General features: G+C 34.4%; 2 protein-coding genes and 1 non-coding gene across 9 annotated transcripts in view; 2 read left to right on the top strand and 1 right to left on the bottom strand.

The window, feature by feature from the left end:
- LOC124299261 (protein numb) overlaps positions 1 to 21797 on the top strand; it is a 97457-nt gene that overhangs the window by 4412 nt on the left and 71248 nt on the right. For both annotated transcript variants that reach the window (XM_046752341.1, XM_046752340.1), the window contains one exon: positions 12103 to 12148. The gene's annotated coding sequence lies outside the window, so the exon portion shown is untranslated. The remainder of the gene's footprint in view (positions 1 to 12102; positions 12149 to 21797) is intronic.
- On the top strand, positions 10495 to 10658 carry LOC124299424 (U1 spliceosomal RNA). The gene has a single exon (XR_006907012.1). It is a non-coding gene; the product is annotated as a U1 spliceosomal RNA (small nuclear RNA).
- Positions 14934 to 20575, bottom strand: LOC124299296 (uncharacterized). 6 transcript variants are annotated; one of them, XM_046752426.1, is made up of 6 exons: positions 20312 to 20574; positions 19479 to 19703; positions 19022 to 19318; positions 18734 to 18970; positions 18226 to 18272; positions 18024 to 18167 (listed from the first exon to the last, which is right to left on the bottom strand). In XM_046752426.1, exons 1-4 carry the CDS (start codon positions 20354 to 20356, stop codon positions 18734 to 18736), a joined length of 804 nt encoding a protein of 267 aa, XP_046608382.1. In that variant the 5' UTR covers positions 20357 to 20574; the 3' UTR covers positions 18024 to 18167; positions 18226 to 18272. The 6 variants fall into 6 exon arrangements, with proteins under 6 accessions (XP_046608387.1, XP_046608383.1, XP_046608382.1 ...); XM_046752428.1 differs by having other exon boundaries at positions 18024 to 18197; positions 18234 to 18272; XM_046752432.1 differs by having other exon boundaries at positions 18734 to 18952; positions 20312 to 20570.

Genomic DNA, 21797 nt, shown 5'->3' with positions numbered 1-21797 from the left:
CTAATTAAGGAAGGAAAAATGATTAATTATACGTCAATAATGCGTTTCGCGAACATTACATTTACATTAAATTTAAAATAAAAAATTCCTCGCCTTATTTGACTTCAGCATTGTAAAATCAATGGAAGTCAATAAAAATATGAACTCCGAAACTTTGTGTTCGGTTGTGCGAAAAGAATTTGGGATTAGTACAGCTTCAATTGACTGGATTTACTGTGAAATACTTTACGGAAAAACTCATCCAATCGATAAAATTTCCTGTATTGATGAGTAACAATCATGATGTAAATCATTACGCAATTAAACATTGAGGAAAAGTATGTTTTCTCATATCGGAGTTTGCTTTTGTCAGTCAATTTTAATCTGTGATTTCGGCTCTAGTTTTATGCGTGCAAGAATCGTCGTGATGCGCTTCAAATGGTTTATGTATTGTTTCTAGTTTATATTATATTATATAAGCGATTCTCGATAAATTCCGAGAAGAGTGCAGTATTAGCCAATCGGTCGATTTTTCATGCTTTGGTCGTACATTCATAAAATCGGATAAAAATCACGAGCTTGAAATTAACCACGTTGAAATAAAATCATAATTTTGCGAGTTAGGATATAAATTTATATTTATCTGTAATCTGTACTACCAATGAATTTCAACTCGTATAACATTTACTGCGACCATTCAGAAACGATTTGTCTTTCCGTAATAATGTTTCCTTTTTTTTTCACCAAGGCTTATTAGTGCAAATACTTATTCTTTACTCAACCAGTCATGGTCATTCAGGCATTATTAATTGTTTGTTTAATAACCACGCATTAATGTGAGTGGAATATCTTTATTTTCAGAACGTTCTATTTTTTTTTTTTATAATTAATAACAAATCTTTGGCACAGTTAGCTCGTGTATTTAGGTGATTTTCACTCAAGTCAAAAGCGTTGTGAACTGAACTCGACATTTTTTTTCGGTCCAATTTTAACCGTAAAACTATGCGAAATATTTGGTTTTATGGACTTGTAGATTAATTGACTAATGGTAATCAAACAGTTCAATGAATTGTCTTAAACTTGTCTATACTTATGGTATTTTATTTTTCAAAGGTGATTCGATCTAAGAAAAATAACTAAAGTACAAAATGTTTGTTTAGACTCAAAGTTTGTGAAAAAAAAAACATTGTCGTACCATTGTAATCACTGACGAAAAATTCTCAAATATAAACATAAATTTAAAGATTCCTAAGATGCGTTATTTTTGATTGTGTTTTCTTTGAAAGAAAAAACAACTAGACAAGAAAAAGAAAATCCTTACCCCTGATTAAGTATGGGACGAATTTTTCTTGAGTTATTCATCATTTCTTAATTACAATCTTTTGAAATAAAAAGGATTATTGCAAACAATGTTACGACAAATATGATAGTGAAATCCATTTATGACGGTTATAATAAATTGTAATCACTTGCATTGAATTTGAATAAAAGTTAGGAAAAAAGGTGAAAAAAGATGTCCACTGAGGTCCAATTCGTAATTCTTCGAAACCTTCAATAATTGATTACTCGAAACCAGTGATTGCAAAAAAAAAAAAATATGTATATATGATTTGAAATTATAGGCTTACGTTTAAAAAAAGTATATCGAAATGAATTTTTTCATCAAATCTGAGATTCAAAATTCAGAACACTTTTTCGACTTGAGCGAGAATGTTCATATGTATATTATTATATTTTGGGCGCACAGACACAATAATTCTACATGTGTATCATTATTCTTTACACTTCTATTATACTGTGTAGGATATTCGATATTGCATGTTTATATATTGAATAATAATATATTCCAATAGCATAGTTCGACAAACTCGGTATGCGCACTGTAGTTTAACATAACAATAATACGATAACGATGCCTACGATCCTCAGTTTATAAACGAGAGAAAGGAGAATGTCGCTGATCGGTTGCATTGTGAAAGAAATTTACGCATACGTACTGCATGCAGAAAGAAGAAGAAGAAGGATAATATGTTACACAGTGTGTCTTAAACAAATCAGAAGAGAATATTAGTTTGTGCAGTCAACGCATGTTTTTTTTTTTTTTTTTTTTTATATCGAAATAACAAAATAAACAAAAGCACAATTAGAAACTGAAAGCTTTTTTTACGTGTAACTGGAATGATATAGTGTACACGATGATAATAATAATTACGATGATGACGTCAATGATAATAATGATGATGATCGTGATAATGTTAATGATGCTAATGATGATAATAGTAATGATGGTAGTGACGATGAAGACAGTAACGATATTAATGATAATGATAACGAGACCAATAACGTGTAGTTTGAAATCAAAGAATTTGGTTGAATAACCATTGGTCGATGGAGCTTTGTATCCTAAATTTTGAATGCAGATCACATTGTATGTTTTAAAAGTAAATTTCGAATGTTACATGATTCAGTGACAAACTTTCTTGATAAATTTTCCAAGATTTTTCATTCAGAAAATAGTGTTAAGAATTATCTGTACTTTGAAGCGAGACAATCATTTGTAAGAGAACGTAACAAGTTCATGCATTTACGTCGCTCAGTAATAAAAAAATTGTACTTTTGTACCTGAGTTGAGTTAATTATTTTTTTATTTGTCATGCATTAAAACAATGGAAAAATAAAATCCCGTGTCAATTCGACCAATGATTTTCTCTCACCATTTTAGATTCGCTTCAGGACTTTTCACACGATTCTACGGTCTCAAAAAAGCACTCCTGAATTTTTTCGAATTTCTCCCTTCAACCGTTAATTTTCTATGATTATTCAAACCCATCTAAAAATTTACTTTGTTTAAAAATCTCATTACATTCTAAAGAATCTTATTTTTCATCTCGATCATTCTGACACCCGTCTCATTGTCGGACGATTTTTTCTTATATTTTTTTCAAGCACTTTTAACATTTTCAACAAACGAAACATCACATTAAAAAAATCTGAAATAACTCGAAAGTGCTTTTTTGAGACCGTAGAATCGTATGAAAAATCGTGAAACGAGTCGAAAATGTTGTCGAGTTGACATGGAATTCTCGACATACATACACCCCCGTTAAAGTTTGCTTTTGCAATCTTTGGAGAAATAATGAAGATTTAATACTTTTCCTAACAGAAATCTACAGAGATTCTGTGCCTGGTAATTGTGTCCTCGATTATTACATGTTAAGTGATATTAAACAGGAGAGTCCTATTTCAAAATGCAAGAAATTCTATGATTTGAATTATTCAGATAATAAAAAACCAAAATAATATTATTTTTGTATAAAAGTGACTTAAATGCGAGACTGAAGTTTATTTAACTGTGATTTACAATAAATGTTTGAGAAGATATGTAATTTTTTTTAAACTCCGAAATATCGTTCTGGTTTCTACAAAAGCAAACTTTATCCAACCAAACTGTTTTTTCTTTTATCAATTATCTAGACATTTAGAACAAAGAATCAAAATTCTTGTTTACCGGTGTTATCGTTTTATATCGGTCTCAATGAACAGAATTGAGAATCGTGAAATCCTCGAATTTTCAGGACAATGTGCAGATCTTGTGGATTCCTTTAATCGTAGGTAGACAAAATATTCTATAAGAGTGAAACGAGTTGATGATTTATTTGAATTATTGGCAGAACGTTTGTTTTTCCCGCCTTAATTGTTTGATCGTCCATCGTCATGTTTGGTAAATTGGACAATTTTCTTCCGCGGAACTATTTTGCAGGCGCTGCAGTTTCGGCGCGATAATTAAATGCTAATTATTATCGGCTGAGTTGATAGAGCGCGATTATTCTTACTCGCTAAACAACAAACGAGGGTGGGAACTGGGAATTGAGACGATGTATTGTCCTCGACGGTCACACGGCCACGTGCCCATCGAATCATTTACGCTTTATAATTACGTCCGCTTCGCAACGAGGAGGCTCGCAACACCCCGAGAGGCACGTTTCCTCCTTTTGTTATCCCGATGCTCAGCGGCCCCTCTTGTTTTGCGTGCTCGCCTCTGACGTAGTTTCTGTCCGCAGGCAGGAAAACGATTTGTTTGTAATTTGGTCGTCCTGAGTCTAATTGTAAACCTTGACCGAAAAAAATTGAAGGAGTTGTTCTTACCGATCGAGGATAGTGCAGGCGTAGTAACGTAGATCAAAGATGGAGAAACAAAAATCTCTTTTTACGTTTCGCCACTTTGAACTGTGAAAGTAAATTTTATTTACAACTCTTGTTTTGCGCGCTCGCCTCTGACGTAGTTTCTCTCCGCAGGCAGGAAAACGTTTTGTTTGTAATTCGGTCGCTCTGAGTCTAATTGTAAGCCTTAACCGAACAAAATTGAAGGAGTTGCTTTTACCGATCGAAGATAGTGCAGGTATAGTGACGTAGATCAGAGATGGAGAAACAAGAATCTTTTTTTACGTTTCGCCCCTTTGAACTGCGAAAGTAAATTTCATTTACAATAAAATTTTAAATATAAACTGTACAACGATGCGAAAAAATAGAACACCCTTCAAGAATACTTACTTTATGCACACGTGAAACGTGGTTGAGAAAAAAAGGAACAATCAATCGGACCCAAGTCATGTCCAGAAGAGAGAAACCAAGTCATCAACTACAGTGATAATGTGGCTGTTAGGTTAGGTTCATCATTTTTTTGTCAAACTGCGTCGAACAATTACAACGACGAATAAACATTGAAACATCCTTACCGGAAATCCAGACGAATAGAAGTGTTTTTCACTTCATTTTTCCGGTAAGGATTTTGCAATGTTTATTCGTTGTTGTAATTGTTCGAGGCAGTTTGACAGGAATGATGAACCTAACCTAACTGTATGAGCATTGTTGTTGACCTGGTTTCTGATTTTTCTGAACTAACAATAAGTTTCACGTTTGCTTGAAGTAAGTATTCTTGAAGGGCTTGTATTTTTTCGCATCGTTGTACAGTTTATATTTAAAATTTTATGTAAATAAAATGTACTTTCACAGTTCAAAGGGCCGAAACGTAAAACGAGATTTTTGTTTCTCTGTCTCTGATCTACGATGCCGAAAACTGTTACGATAGAGGTCGAGAACCAATTCTTACGTAGTGCAGACAGTTCGTTTTTTATATTAGTAGAAAAGTTACGGTGTTCGAAGTAATACGGCAAAGTTGCAGAAACGGAAAAATTGACGAACAAATAAACGAATAACAGTTCAGGGAGATGATTAATTGTTTCAAATTTGCGAATGCAGAGCGAAATTCTAATTAGTCAAATACATTTTACAAATTTGAAATATAATTTGAAATTTTGACGGTTAGAAAATACGGATTACAGATATATTTTGTAATATTAGACGATATAAAATGCGAATCATGAAGAAATTTGAGAGTTATTACTGTAATTGACGATATTGTAAAATTGTAATTGGATCGGGTAAAGTGTGATCGATCCGATTTAAAATATCAATTACACTTGCAAGAGTAGAAATTCAACCGAAGTTTAATCAAAAAATACTAATATAATTTGAATTTTATTACGAAACAGAAATGTAATTTGAATTTATTTATTTATATGACTTGTTTCATATTCCAGAACTTTTCGCAACAATTTCGCATTACGAAGATTGTTATTTCTTCCAAGGCTTAATACGAAATTCAGTTTGTTCTGGCAAGTCAACTTCTAATTGAGATTTCAATTGGAATATTCCTGGCGCAGCTTTCGCGAAATTAATTTCAATATTAAACTTCCATAGAGTTTTGTGCATGAAGCTTCTCATTACCTCATAAATTCTCACGTTTTCTCAATTCCAAACATAGCCTTGTAATTGTGATTTTTATACAAAAAAAAAAAAAAAAAATTAGTAAAAAAATGCGAGATTGGAATGAAATTAATACTCAAAAACGATGTCATAAAATCACTTGCTTACGATTATATAAGGTGTTTGAAAAATTGTCAATATTATATTTCTCAGAGAACGATACCAACTACAATCCTGAAAATTATTCGCCTGTCCGGTCAATGGAATGATTTTCAAAATAATCAAGGGTCTGAAAATTTCGTCGGATCTCAAATTTGTGGACGACGGATCGGTCCGGGCGATTCGAGATCGGCTAGAGCCGGTTCCGGATTTCACTGATTATCCTCGGTTCCTTCTCGCTTGTTTAGAGCAAATATTTTTTTTCCGAAGCCTTCCGCGAAGAAGAAGAAGAGGAAAACGAAGAAGCTTCGAGTCTTCTCAAATAGTCGTTCCTTTACGCCTCAAGAATTATTCGACACGAGAATTGAAAACCGGTTAGGCTCTCCGCGCGGGCTGCAGAATCATGCGAGTTGGTTCTTATATGAGCCTTGTAAGAACGACAAACCTCGGAGCGAGGCTTGAATTGAACATCATTTTAGGTTTTGGGGTTCAAAACGTTCAAGGCTGTCGCGAAATTAGAACGCAAATTGAACAAGATCGGCGAATACGAACCATTTGTTAGGTTAGGTTAGGATAGGATTTGTTACATCGACACGCCATCTAACGGAGAAAAACAAACTAAACGACTACAAAATAATTTTGGATAACCGTGAACTGTTGTTTTCCATTTTTTATGCCACATATTTACTTCTTCGAAGGAATAAAACGTCTTACTTCGATTTTACGCACAATCTGTGTTTGCGAAAATTGTAATTAGTTAATTACAAATTAAATATCCAAAATGTAAACGGATGCCTCTCGTAATTAAAGCGCGAAGAAAATATAAATTACAGTTGTAGTTTATAATTGGAGGTACATGAGATAATTTGGAATCAGAAGAAAACACAATACGAATTACATTACATCTTGTAATCGAGAGGAAATAAAAATAATGCAAATTTATATGTATGCTTTGAATAAAAAATAGAAATGACGTTATTTTGAAAATGACTAATTGCGAATTACGCAAGTAAATTGTGATCAATACGTAATTAATTACGAAACGTACCTGAGAAGATAAGCTGATCATTTTCGTTGGTAAAATTAACCGATAAACTCGGTGAAAATTTTATTTGTTCAAAATTTTCGAAGAGATGTGGAGAATTTGAGTGAAATTTGATACAGTCAAAATTCGAAATTTGAAATAGGGTGAGGATAAAATAACGAACAACCATTATTTTATTTTGTTTTATTTATTTTTTTTTTTTTTGTAATTTTGAAAAATCGTGTGAATCGGAGAGTTATTGTGACAAACAGTAGAGTTTCAGTCAAATTATTTTGGAGTATAGAATGCTAAGTTCTTGAGTCACTTTTCAGCGTCTAAGGAGATACTTACGGGGTTTGGGAAATAGAGCGAAACTTAAGTGCTAGACAGACTCGCCCCATGAATATTATTATAATAATTGCGCCGATTGTTTATCTAACCGTGAGCTGTAGAGTCATTTGCTCCCGACGAGAGTTTCAGAGCCGTTTTTGGTTTGTTCCAGCTGCGCCTCTCTAACTTCGTCTGCCACTCCCAGAGAATATACAGCCGGAAGTTGTTGAGTCGTTATCGGAGACAACCGTGACCACGTGTTTTTAGTACACTCACAATGACTCCCCTCATTAAACGGGATTTAACCCTTTCAGACGCACATTTTTCATCTCAATATTTTGGCCCGAATTTTGTTACCCGCGGGATTTTGTGGTCGCTGATCACGAACCTGAAGTCGGAATTTGATCGTTTCTAAATCCAAGATGGCGGATCCAATATGGCGGATGCAAAATCGAAAAAACACCATGAAATTAGTTTTTTACATACTTTAATAGCCGTACGAAGTAACAAAGATCGTTTGAAGTTGTAGATAAACTGTGATGAGGTTAGGAAATGGAAATTTTTGAGGTTAGAAGCTGAGCTGAACGGGTTTAAATAGTCGCATCGTTTTCATTCCCGAGAATCACAAGTCATTTTATGATGATGAAATTTATTACAGTTCAGTTTTTTTCTTTCACGCACCCTAAACGATATGAACGTCTGATTATTTTATAAAGATTATAAAACTGTGTCAAAAGTCTCGTAATTCCTGATTGCTTTGTGAATATTCGCATAATTCGCATAATATTGTTATAAGAAATTTCGCTCACAATTTTCCCACCAGATCTCAGATGTGATAAAAAAAGAAAATATGCATCGTTTTTTGTAAAATAATTTTGAAAATTATCTAAGTAAAAATTATTTTAGCCCACAGAGATTCGGTTACAATTAAATAACTTTGGTCGCAATTTTTATACTGCTGAACGTGTTCCATGATTTTTTTAGATAAGTTTTGTAAGCATTTCAAAAATCTATTGTTATCCTGAAATTTGATTGAAATTGTTTAAAAATGTTTTCAAATTATTCGAATTAGCTGCAATAAGTATTACAAGGTTTTGGAGTGCTGAGAATAATTCCAGAACAGTTTGAGACAATCGGAGTTTAAAATTGTTTATAAATTTTCAAGCGAGAAATCACACAGCATTATCTCTCCGCAGAATGATTACAACTGATATTTAAACATTTTCTACTACTATTTCGATTCTGTTCATAATTAATTATAAATTATTTCTACTCGATTATTAACATTTAATGGACATCGGAAATGATTTACGAAATGAAGATCTGATCGGGTATCTTCGCAAATTCCTGTCTATTGATTTCTCGATTAATTTAACCTTGTCTTTTATTACACAGAAACAGTTTCTTTTACACCTTTTCCAAAACCGCATGAATAATTATATAGGTGTTTGCAATTATCATTATACATATTTTTCATCCCGGAGAATACTATTCGTTAATTTTTTAAATCGTAAAGAAAAGTTGTAAAAATATTTTCAAGGATGTATAAAATTCATGACTGACGAATAAAAAAGAGAGAAAAAGAAAGAGAGAGAGAGACAGAGTAAAAATATTAAAATAACTAACTGCTGCTTCAGTATAAAATTAACAACGTCAGCGTGGATTGAATTTCAAATAGAGAGGCGACGGTTATCTTTGCTTTTTCCAACGTGCGCATGAAATGTTTAAGTCTCTCGTATCTAATTACTGTCGCTACTCGATTACAATTGATATTACAAACACAGAGTGTACGTGTTGCATGAGTAAACATTGTGACCAGAATTCGAGTGGTAGAGAACAATAAAAAAAGATAAAACTAGAATACACAACCAGTTGATTAAATCGTTCGAACTATTACCTCCTATGCTGTAGACAATAAAATTGTCGTTATTTCTATAAAATGTATAGAATATGAGTGAAAGGAATATAAATATGTGTATACGGTAAACTTATCGATAGCAATCCAAGTCTGATTTTATCCTCGTGTTTGTCCAGTTTCGTTCGTTAATTTTTTCGACTGCGCTGTATTTTCTTTCCGTATGTTCCGTTAATATATATATATTTTTCCGTTTTTTATTTATGTGTAATTTAAGTGACTATTCAACTTTAAATTCAGCGAATTTAAAGCACAATTTTTTTTTTTTTTTTTTACAAGTTCAGTCCATTTTGATAATTATATATTTTTTTATGCGTTGACCCGTGTTTACTAGCTTCGTTGCCGTCGAGGGAGTGAAATCGAGAAATCGCGAGGACGAAATTTAAACCGACATTAAAATCTTATTATGATTTATGCGATTCTATAAAAAATACTATACATGTTAGAATTTTTGGGCCTTGGATTTGTAATGCGCTTGAAAATTTGACACACGTGTTCTGGTTTTTTAGATTTTTAAATAAAGGTTATCCCCGGCAAAAAAATGTAAAAATTTCTAATTTCGTGAGAATAACTGCTGCAAGTTTCATTGAAGAAGAAATCAATTTTCATAGGAATAAATATGCAACTGTATGTACGAATTTTTCGAAAACAGTTTAATTCAAAGACGAACTCCCTTTGAAAACCTCAAAAATTTCTCGTTTAAACTGTTTTTTATTTACTTTAAAACCAATCATAGTTTGAATAATGTTTCAATATCTTGTTTAAAACGAGACACGATTTACGTTCATCACGTTCATCATATTCCATTCGAGAAACGAACGACTCGTAGAGACAAAAACGAGGCTTGGTCGTTTTGTTGCGTCGTAAAAGTCGGTTATCATTTCCGTTTCATTGACCCAAAAATCGTTCTCAATTCGTAAAAATATAACTCCCGATGGAATTGTTACTGGAAAATTATCTCGAACGTCGTTTTGAATACCTTGAAATTTTTTTCCGAAAAGCTTCTCATTCATCCTTGAAATTGATCGTACTTTTGAAAATATTCAAACAACTAGTTCAAGACGACCCAGACGGTCCGTAAATAAATCGTGTCAGTCGCATCACATTGCAGAAACGAGCGAATACCACGGAGAAAAACGAATCGCCGTCGCTTCGTTGTCGCAATGTTTTTCCATATGAAAATTGGCGGGCCACCCGTTGTTAAAATCGGTCAAATTTCGTCCGCCAGGGCGAATCGGCGGACGATTAGTTGTTCTTTGTTTCCCACGATAAAAGTCACCCGATCCGCGGATAGCTGGGCGCGGAAATTTTCCAATCTTCATAACTTACTTGGCGCGGAGGACACCGTGATCACCAAGGCGGTTCCTCCTAGGTGAGGCCCAGCCATTGCACCCCGGCTAGGTTGACCCTTGCGAATACTCCTAACGTGGGTATATCGAGCGCAAAATTTTTGATAGTCGGGATCTGCGTTCGCGCTGTCCCGGATCACCGGACACAAAGAACAAGCCAAAAAGCAAAAAGAGCCCGAAAGTCCCACTTTCAAATTTCGACGAGGCATAGGGGCGTAACTTTTTTTTACCGATACAAGGAAGTCATTGATTTTGGTTGGGAAATCACTTTTCTTAGTTCCAACATACCTGGAATCCGGAAAAAGGCGGTTTAGAAAAATGTCGCTCTGTCCGACAAACTCGAAAATTGGTGAATGAAAAAATTTCAAACTCACGGGATTACGAAGACAAATGACATGCGGGAAAAATTGACGTGTCTCGTTTATTGTACACTGTAGTTTCGATCTTGATTTTCGTTTTTTACGATTTTTTCGAGATATACTGCATGTTAAATAATTGTCAAGTATGTGAAATTGGGGTAAAATTTTTCGAGAAATCGATTGACGCTATTTATTTTGTAAAATTTTTATCGCACTCTGAGAAAAATGGAAATTTAAAAGTTAAAACTCATTGTCGAGTTCTGAAACGTGTCCAAAAAGTGTTTCTTTACTCAAATAAAACCATTTTGAGTCTCTATTTTGATTTAAAGTGAACGGGTTAATTAGGACTTCCGGTTCTACCGGAAATGAAGCGATTCTCAATGTTTAATCAACAACTTATATTTTTTCTTCTTTATTACTTTTTCCAAATGAACAATCTAGTTTTTCCAAGTTTATTCATTTATTTATTTTTTTTGTATTTTTCACCCTCTGTCGACTTGTCGATTGTCCAACAAACTCCTCAAATAATTAGTAAGCACAAGTCTTTGCGTGGGTCTTGTTACTCAATATTATGGAATGTTTAAGTATTTATCATGTGAATTTTTTTTTTTCGTTTCTCTTTGTCTTCGTCTGAATCCTTGTTTGTTAATTACGATGTAAAATACCGTAAAGAAAAATCAACAACAAGTAGTAGAACGAATTAAATTCTTTGCCTGAATGTCGTGTATATTATAATGTTTATACGTTTGTGCATGTGTATAAATTAAGAAGGCATATTCATCGTCGTTTGGCCGAATTACCAATTCTATGTACATTTCTTTTATACCTGTAATGAATTTTTTACTTATCGTTAGTCACGCCGATCCAATTTGCAAGCTAAAAACTGTGCTTGACCCGCGTGTTGAAGGTCTTGTTACTCGATTGTTAGGGACTTTGAAGAGCAGGTTTCACGATGTTAAAATTCGATTCTTACGAGTCGACTTCCCTGAGTCTACTCGACCAAAAGTCAAGTGTAAGAATTATGACTCGTTTGATCTCTGAGCCTTGAAATCTCGGATTTCAGCTCCGAATGAAATAGAATTTCGGGGCTTAGTGTTAGCTAAAATTACAAAGCCTTATTCCGTTTCAGCGATTAATAAAATTCAGACCTTTAATTTAGGGAATCACGTTATAAACTTTGATTCTTAATCTTCTTGTGTAATCATTTACCATTTGTTTCAGATTTGATGAAAGTACCCGAGTCGACAAATTTATTATTCTTCTGAAGGTGAGCATGCGTTTCATTAGCTATATTATAATTGACGTTACGTGGCAATAAAATAAATTATTCATCGTATGACTGGATTAGGGAAGTCGTTGAAAATTTGCAACGTCGTGTATACACGGCGTAAAAGACGATCGCTATTGGGTGAAAAAGTTTACAACTAAAACGGATGCTGACAAGACGGATTATTGATTTACTTCGATGAAGTAAAACAGCGCAAAATAAAAAATAAAAAAAAAAACTACTTCGGCTGTCGCTGTGAACAATTGTGAGATTTTATGTCTCGAGCGGTTTTTAACAGTTATTATTAGTATTTTGATTATGTAAAATAAGTACCGAGTTCTCGACTTAAAGCACCACATGATACATCTAATCACTAGAAAATGCTAGGAAAATCGAGCAAAATGGTCTTCGAATTACATGATGATCTCACGTAATTATTTCGAATACTTGAAATCAATGACAAGAAACTTTATCAATAATAATAAATACTTAGATAACATTTATCCAAATTCTTTCGAATATTTTTGAAATGTCTGAGAAATTACGACAAGTCTTGTTCTAGTTATTTATTTAATAGATTAAAAACTCACCCTATATTTCATTTAAAAATGGAAATTCCTACTCATGGTCAGTTTTCTACAAGAAAAAATTTTTTCTTTTAAGAACGTAACGATTTCTCAAAAAGAGCGGCATTCTAACTTCACGTACTTTCGGCTTTTTATCACAGGGGTTTCACAGTCTCGTTTCTCGTAGCTAATTTATTCCCTTCTCCTTGCCTCTTTTTCCCTTAGTTAGACGTTAATCGATTGCAGGTGAAATTGCAGCTTAATTTCACCGAGCCAGCTCTCGAGGCTCGGGAAGAATTTTTCAAAAAGCAAAGAATAAAAATCTCCTCCCAAAAGGCTCGTTCGAGCAGGCCGTGCTTATCTCTCTTAAATACCCTATTAAAGAGACTAAACAGAGTTGTTTAAAGTGCGCGTATGTGTGCACGGTACATTAATTAATTACCCGCGAGGGTCGGGGCTCAATTTAGGATCAGATACCCGTAATACGGCAGCATTTTTCTCAACAACTGGTCTTCAAGTATTGATCCAACGTTGAAGGGATGCTGCGAATCACGCCCAGCTAGGCGGCCACTCCCTATACCTATATGTATACGATGGAACTCTCTGTTTTACCGACGGATCAGAAAAAACGAACGCAACAGTAACCGCAATATTATGAATTTATTAGGGTTAAAATTAGAATCGATACTTTTCCGTGTTACATAATTGGCAGAGTTTGACTCGTCTTGTACAAACACGAAGAAAAGTAACGGATGTTGAATTTGAAACTTCTACTGTTTTACCGACAGACTTGGCAAATATCATGTTCTTTGACGCTTTTTGTGCTTCTGTCTAACAAAATCGCTTCAAAGCTTCGGAAATGGCGCAGTTTTACGATCGTGCTGGTTTCGTAGATGAAGAAAAGTTCCGATGTTTGTTGAAAAAATACAAAAAAAATTATTGGAGACAGCTACACGGTTGCATCCCATAACCTCAAAACGAGTTAAAAATCAATAAGGCTGAAAATTAAAGCAGGTAACGTACATCGTTGTTCGGGGAAGAAAATAATATTAAATAGAATACAACAAGCTTGTCGATTATTCACGAAAACATCCAAAATCTAACTTCTATTGTTCTTTGTATTTACGTAAGGTATCAATCAGGTTCTCCCGATGCTTCATAATATGTATATTACAATGCCAAAGGGAACATTTGGGTTATGATTTTTATGATTTATCATTGTTATTATTATTATTTATTATTTTCTGTAATCATACGGTAATAAGGCTGAAAATTATTGTAATATTCGGTGCTGAAATGATTCGGAGTTTTGAAATTTTTGTTTTTAAAAAGAACGGGACGTCTAACGGAACTGGAAACGATTTCCTCAATTTTCAGTCCCCTTTCTTCCTACGTTCTACGCCTAAACGAGAGGAATCCAATATTCGACGCACCGGCGTCGCCAAATCACTTTTGCAAATTACACGGGCGGAATTTTCTCTCCATCCTTATTTCCTCTCTCCTTTTCTCCTTATTTTCTGTAACGGAGTTATCGCGTCCAAATACTTCTCATAAGCTGGAAAATAATCCAGATTACTAATTCGCTTGACGAAACTTGAGGTAATTGAAAAAGATTCGCGGAGACTCCCGTAAAAGTATAACTGAAAAAAAATCTTTCACCGCAGTGTCGGCCAATTTTTAAAGAATCGTGAATTCTTGTCCCTATATCTGTTCAATCTATTTCTGTCAGATTTTTATTTCAATCACGGTAATTTTGTCGTTATTTATTGATCGAGAATGGTATCGAGGTGGGACCAATTCACGATTCCAGTTTTTTTCGACTAGTTGGCGGGAAGCCGTATTAATTATTGTTAGAAATTCGAACACCAAAGACGAAGAATGGAAATTGGAGACATTCGGTACGTGTAAAAGTGCAGGCAAAGGGTCAAACTCCATCCGGTCCCAAAGGCTTCTCACAACTTTCCCATATAAATGTGAGAATCGGCGGTTCGAATCGTTTCGTGTTCCGTTTTTTCATGAATTTTCTACCAGAAATGATATTTTATCAATTTTTTGAAAGCAAGAATTCTTTGCAGAATATTTTTGGAAGATTTTAACGCAACAGTTTCAAAAAAAAAAAAAAAATTAAGAAAAATGCATGAATTTTTAACGATATCAAAACAGCTGGGATTAAGTCATTTACTTTAAAATAAGAAATGTCAGGTTTTTATTTATTAAAAACAGATGATTTTGTGTTGATCGATGAAAAATGGTTCAAGTTATAATTGAACTGATAGCACGTATTGCCATTTTGTGTTTCCACAAAAAACTTGATACAAACATTATCAAAAACGTTCCTTAATAAAGCGATTCATTTGAGTAGTTCATCCGATAACTATTTTAAAATAGAACTGCCTGTAGAATGTATATTTAATAGCGAAAGTCTTGAAAGAATTTGAAATTCAATTCGGTGTATTATAGAATGTAGTTTCGAGTTACGGAAAGCGATGCGTTCAGCGGCTCTGTTCTAACTTTTCTCATTATCAATATTCGATGAAGCTGTACAACTTGAAACCTCGCTTGGTCGTAGACTCTGTTGAACTTGTCCCTGTTTCGAGGTATTAAAACATGAATCGTTACGAAAGTGGCAAACTGATTACAACCTGAATAAGCTCATTATTGGATAACGCATTGTTGCAGAAACGTTGCCGCGTCGTAACTTTGTAAGAATTAATATAGTCCAAAAACATTGCTCGATATAACCCAACTTTCCAAAATTTACAATATTTGAGAATCATTTCGCAATATTTGCAGCAACATTGTGGCACGGTAATTTTTCGAGATTTAAAATATTTCCGATACAAACATTGTGCAAAACCGAAGTCGTTGAAGGCAACGTCGAATAACGAGCTTCGTGATTTTTCAGCTTTTTGAACGTTGTTTCAACATTGAACAATATTTCAAAAACGTTGCAGAACGGTAACAGTTCGTAAGGTTTGAAATATTTGCACAATATTGCAAAAACATTTCAGCACAGTAGCATTGTGAGGTTTGAAATATTTGGGATATATTCTGTGAGCGCGAACATTACAGCAAAGCATCTTTGCAATGTTTGAAACTTTTCATCCGTACTGTAAAATATTGAGGAAACATAGCAGCAAAGTAACCGCTAAACGTTTCAGATATAATATATTTCGTAACATCGAAGAAGCAAACTAAAATTGCAAAATTCATGCAACGTGTCTGAAAAATTCAAACATCGCTGTAACGTTGCTACATTTTTCCAGACGTACGCATAAAATTACAAAAGTACCGGATTACACGCTTATTATGTTTCAGTGGCAATTGCAGTGCAGAAATGTTGCAACAATATTTCTGTAACGTTGCGGGATCCCCGATAAACTGGATAAACAATTGGTTCATTAGCCTTGCGGCTCTAACAACGAACTGCGATATCACGGGTTCAAGGTCACCCGAAAGGTCACGCTCGAGTCACCGACTCGCCGTATAATTCACATCCTGTTCATGATTATGCACGCTTGCCGTTCTCGAAATTGAATTATCTTCTTTCCTTCGTACCGTGACCTTGATCGCTTCTGGGCTGAAATTTGCACACAATTAACGTGGATTTTTTAAAAAATTCACACCAGTTGGCGTATCGTGTTTCATTTCGAAGTTGGAAATTTTTGACAGACTTTTGTAATACAGGTAAAACTTGGTGTATAATATCACAGCGTCTCAACGATACAGAACTACTATCTTAATTGACGATCAAGGAGTTGTACCGTGAAAATTGCCTTTCGTTTGTTTCAATTACATTGAACCTGGTGTATAGTTATGGTCAATGAACACTACAGATTACAATTACAAAGTTTAGCTCGTTTAATTTGGAAAGCAAAATTAGTCATTTAAAAACATAACTACGTGCGCCAAAGTTCGGGTTAATTGTAGTTCCACTGAATACAATACTTGGCGAAAGTAGGAAAGAAGTATAATAAATTATTTGAATTGTTTTAACTGGTCATTTCAGTTCGCACGATTAAGTTATGAGGAGAATTTTACTATACACATAATAACATGCCAGAAACGATGACACGCTGTTAAATTTATTCCAATAGTCACGATAAATGAAGTCGATGAGTTTCTAGGATGTTTTTATTATCTGTTTTAATTTGTGTTAGTTAATGTTAAATAACCCAACGACGATATTGATTGTTCTGTCATTTACGTATATTGCAATCAGCTGAGATGTATAAAAAAAATGAAAGATTTATCGCGGAAATTGAGATTGCGGCAAGTTCGTTGACAGCTAATAATTATCTACAACACATTTAGTTTCATTAATAATATTCACAACAAGATTTCACGAATGATATGCAATGCAATCGAATCTAATGCTTGGTAAAAAATTCTGGCGATACTTACTTAAAAGTCACTTTACCGACGCTGAGTCGTATTGTGTTTCTAATTTAATTGCTATCCACAATCTTGCGGTTGATTTGAGCAAATTAACTAATTGTGTTTTATTTTCTTTTTTTTTATTTGCGCTAACTTAATTTCACTTCAGTCTTACGCTTCCGTTCACTGACGTTACATGTTTAACAGCTTAGCGAGACGAACGGATTCCTTTCACGTCTGGCGAATGAAATTGCACGCGTGCTTATTTCCATTAATCACTTAAGACTGATTAGATCTGTTGTCCGGCATGCGAATTGCTTGCTCGCGATTCTGTTAAGCCGAATCTCTTTCTGTCAAGCCGATCGTATTAACCGTCATAGTCCGAAAACCTGCGCATGGAACGAATATTTCATTGATAAACAATTGTTAATATGTTTTTCGGTTTTCGTACAGGTCGTTATGTTTGCGTTGCTGGTTGAATTTGTTCGTGGAAAGTTGAAACGTTGACAATCGAGTTGACGAGAAAAATAATTGACATCTAATTTTTATAAATTCCATTACGAAAAAAAAAAAAAAAAAAGAAAAAATCGTTTTACACAAATTTATCATTATCGAGCGATGAAATTGCTTATATTTTGAATTACGCGTAACACGTTTGTTTTCTACACCTTTAGTCCAATCGTCAATATAGGTAATGATATCAATTTTTCACGAACAGCTTTAATCGGTGAAAAAACATTGCGATAATTTATATCTCGTATTGATATTGCGTTGGAATCTCGATCGAAATAATCTCCCTGTAGATATCTAAAACTATCTAAGATAACCGATACTGATCAATTTTTATTCAATTTTCCGCGATATCTTGTGCAGAAAAAATTATAAAGACGTAGAAGAACGTTAAATTGTTGGGAAAGGCTTCGTCAACATCGTATTTTGGATCTTTTTATAAACAATGCACAGTCTTTATATCCTTTTTCATTGCGTTCATGTATGTGACGGAGAAGTCCGATCGGGCTGATGACTTTTTTTTATCGACCACTTCTTTTCACGCCGAATGGAACGCAGAAGACCGCTGAAAAATAATTCAGATATTCAAACAATTTCTACCAGTTTTATTTCGAAGGAGTTGACGAAAAGACGAAGGAGTTGTTTGCGAAAAATGTTACACAACAGCGCCCCAAAAAAATTTTTAAAAAAATGTCAAATTTCGCAAACTACTGAAACATTTTTTCAGAACAAAAAATTTATTTTTACCACATATCTTCTTAAGTACAAGTTTTCTGGCGTATTTTCAGTCCGACATATTTTTTCGCTTACCCGCATAATCTTTGTTCGAATTGGTCAGCACCTGAAATACAAGTTTTTCTCGAAAAAAAAATAAGCGATTGGATTATCGGTCGCTCAAAACGGACTTTTCCATCGTATACGTGAATTGACGGATGTATCATCCCCTTGAAGTTGGTTTCACCTGTTTATAACCTAAGATTAAATTCTCGTTTGGATATTCCATGCAGAAAGACCGGTTTTCCAACTCGTTGCGGAATACAATTAGCAGATTCGACGTTTTGAATAATTCAGAATACAGATCCAATATACGGTGAAAGGAAAATTGAAAATGCATAATATAGTGTTTACATACTTATTGAATTCCCGAGAAGTTTCCATCGATTGAATTCACGTCGGTAATGCAGGCCTCGATTTCAGACAAGGCGATCTGCGCGTCATCTATGAAGCAGAAAATGGTCGCGGCGAATCCGCAATTCGCGATCATGTGACTGTTGATTTGGAAAAAAATAGAAGCTGCGTCCGACAATGTTGAAAATGTTCGTTCAGCGAAGGCGCGAGATTCAAATGAAGCCTGAAAAAAATGTTGCGCCTAGAAAATGTATTCGTATATTCGGGCTAAAAAGTAGTGCAGGAAACTTACGGATTTTAGAAAATCTAAAGCCTGGGGAACTGCCTTAGCCTCCTTGCTTTCCATCGCATCCGTAAAAATGTCTTCAGCGATATTGACGAGGGAATTTAGACGGCCGATTTCGCACCTTAACGACGAAATTGTCGCTTCCGTGTAACGTTCAGTTCTTTCAAGCTTCTTATGAACACAGGTGTTCGTGTCGAGGAGAATTTCTATCGCTCTCGATTCGACACTAAAGCCCAACGCTGCGCATTCGTTCACATCGATTCCATTGTCAGCCATTAAAAGAGTGTTCATTTGTTTTCCAAACTGAAAGTTAGATTTGAATTAGAATTGAAAATGTTCGGTGGTCACAAGTTGGAACGAATTTTATTCTTTAACTGTTCTTTCTATCATTTGTAGCCGATGTAAGTTTTTGATAGAAATTGTTTGCAGCGATAGGTAAATTAATTTGATTGATAATAGTTACCAATGTCAGAGTATCGTTTACGATATCACTGTTGTTTTTCTGAAGCGTCATGGCGGATATTTCCATGTTCCCAAACAAATTCTCGAATTTTGTAATCGCTGTCTGAGCTTCAACGATCGCGGATTTCACTTCCATCTTGAAATTCGTCAGGGCTTCTTCCAGTACTTCGTTTGAATCGGTCGAAGGAAGGGATGGTGATGTAACGCAAATTATTACAGGCGTCAGCTGGTAATCGCAAAGTTTACCGTTAATAAAAATAATCAGTAAATCCATTCGTTAATGATGCTAACAAATTATTTTAACGTTGAATTATGTTGAGTACAAAATTGATTGTATTATAGAAAAAAGTAGTCGTCTAGTACAGCTAAGTTGGAGAGTATTTTATCAGGTGTAAAAAATTTGGACTAGGTCATCGATCTATTTAGAAAGAAAGAAACAAACCGTGTAATTAGAGGTTCTCTGTCGGTAAATAAAGGTATTTCAGAATTTATCATAAGACGAGTAATATATTCTGTAATTTATGATGGTTGAAAATATTACAGCACATTGTATCCGGTAATCAATTTTATTAAAGAGGCATTGGAATATCAAAAGCAATTTTTCTATGATAAAGATGTTTAGGCGCCAAAAATATAAAAAATTGACGAAGGCGTAACATGCCAAAAAAAAAAGAAAAAATTCGTGTTTAGTTGAATATTTACGTGAATAATTCAGTTCGCTAAACTTCACATACTTCGTTATTTCATAATTATTAACAAACAAACGGGGGAATATTTTGCACCATGTCCAAATTTTGATAAAACTGGCAGTAAATGAGGCTCGTTATTACTTACGTGGGCGAAAAAAATTGAGTTGAAAATGATTCGAAGCATTTCCATGACGAAGCCTGCAGGGTTCCTGAACGATGACTAAATATTTCTGTACAGAATTGATTGTGCGTGTACACAGTTGTCAACCGCGTTCTGGTTCTGCGCAAACTTACGATCGGCGGAAAAAACATGTGTCAGCAGTGGAAAATAATAACAAAAACGATCAAAGAAATTTGCTGGTACGAAACTTAGAAGTGTCTCGCGTCTTTTCATATGCTCGAAAGATAAACGTAACCGCACAATATGGTTCGCAACGTTACTTCTTATGGCCGACGTTAATTGTAGTGTTGCCCAAATGCAAGAACAAGACGAGACTTAGCCAGTCTTGGTCTTGGTCTTGCGCCAATACACCTGGTCTTGGTCTTGGTCTTGGTCTTGCGCTCCCAGTCTTGGTCTTGGTCTTGGTCTTGCAGCAAGAGTCTTGCAAGTCTTGCAATTACCTATTAGTCTATTACTATTTATTAAAGTTTACTTTAAATCTTAAAAAAACGTATTAGAATTGGAACATTGTGAGCTTGAATTAACATAGCCATAGTAAAGATCAAGCAGATTAACAAATAACTGAAGATTTAATAAGAAATTCGAAAAATTAACTGACCTATATGTCGTTTTCCATGGAAGTAACTGTTTCTTAATAAACATTTATGATTTATAAGCTTACATTTGCTAAAACATGTAAAAAAACAAATTAATTACAATAACTTGACTGTATTTTAAAGAACAATACTTATCTGTCTAAAAAGAGATTGAACCCTCAACTTATAAGAAATTTAATAAAAGAGTTTTACGATTTATCATTTATTTGAACAAAAAATAAAATACAACGCTAATCAACAGCTTTATCATTAGGTTATGATACTTTATATCAATTTTTTTCTCTTTTTTCAATTCTAAGCACTCTGAAACTTATTTATTCTTTGGAACACCTGTAGGTACTCTTAAAATTCGAAATTATTTTGCACGAGTATACCTACGCCTACGCCCTATGGCGGCAATCAAATAGTGTCAAATGTTATGATTTCGGCGTGGCGGCAACGATTGTTTTAGATTTCAAAAGAAGCCGCCGGCGCGTGTATCGTAACCATGTACTTCCGAAAAGCGGCAAATTTCTTTGAGAAGTAAGTACAAAACCTTTGAAGCCGCATTATCAAAGTGCCGATGGTTAAAACATAACTATGCATGCACTCAGTTTGATTTTAATAGATAGGTCCAGTTTTTCATACCTATTCTTTGATACAGTTTTTTGCGTCTCATAGAATTTCTAAGCGTACCTACCTATACACCGAACTGTTACACCTAACTACTCAGTGAAATAGCGCTAAGTCCTAGCTGCAAGACGCAAGAGTCTTGCAGGCTATGTCTTGTTCTTGCTCAAGTCTTGCACGGTCAGTCTTGGTCTTGGTCTTGCTAAAAATACGCGGTCTTGTTCTTGGTCTTGGTCTTGCAAAAA

The sequence above is a fragment of the Neodiprion virginianus genome, chromosome 2 (genome assembly GCF_021901495.1).
Source record: "Neodiprion virginianus isolate iyNeoVirg1 chromosome 2, iyNeoVirg1.1, whole genome shotgun sequence".
NCBI classification, from domain to species: Eukaryota; Metazoa; Arthropoda; class Insecta; order Hymenoptera; family Diprionidae; genus Neodiprion; species Neodiprion virginianus.
This window is presented reverse-complemented; position numbering and strand designations above follow the sequence as displayed.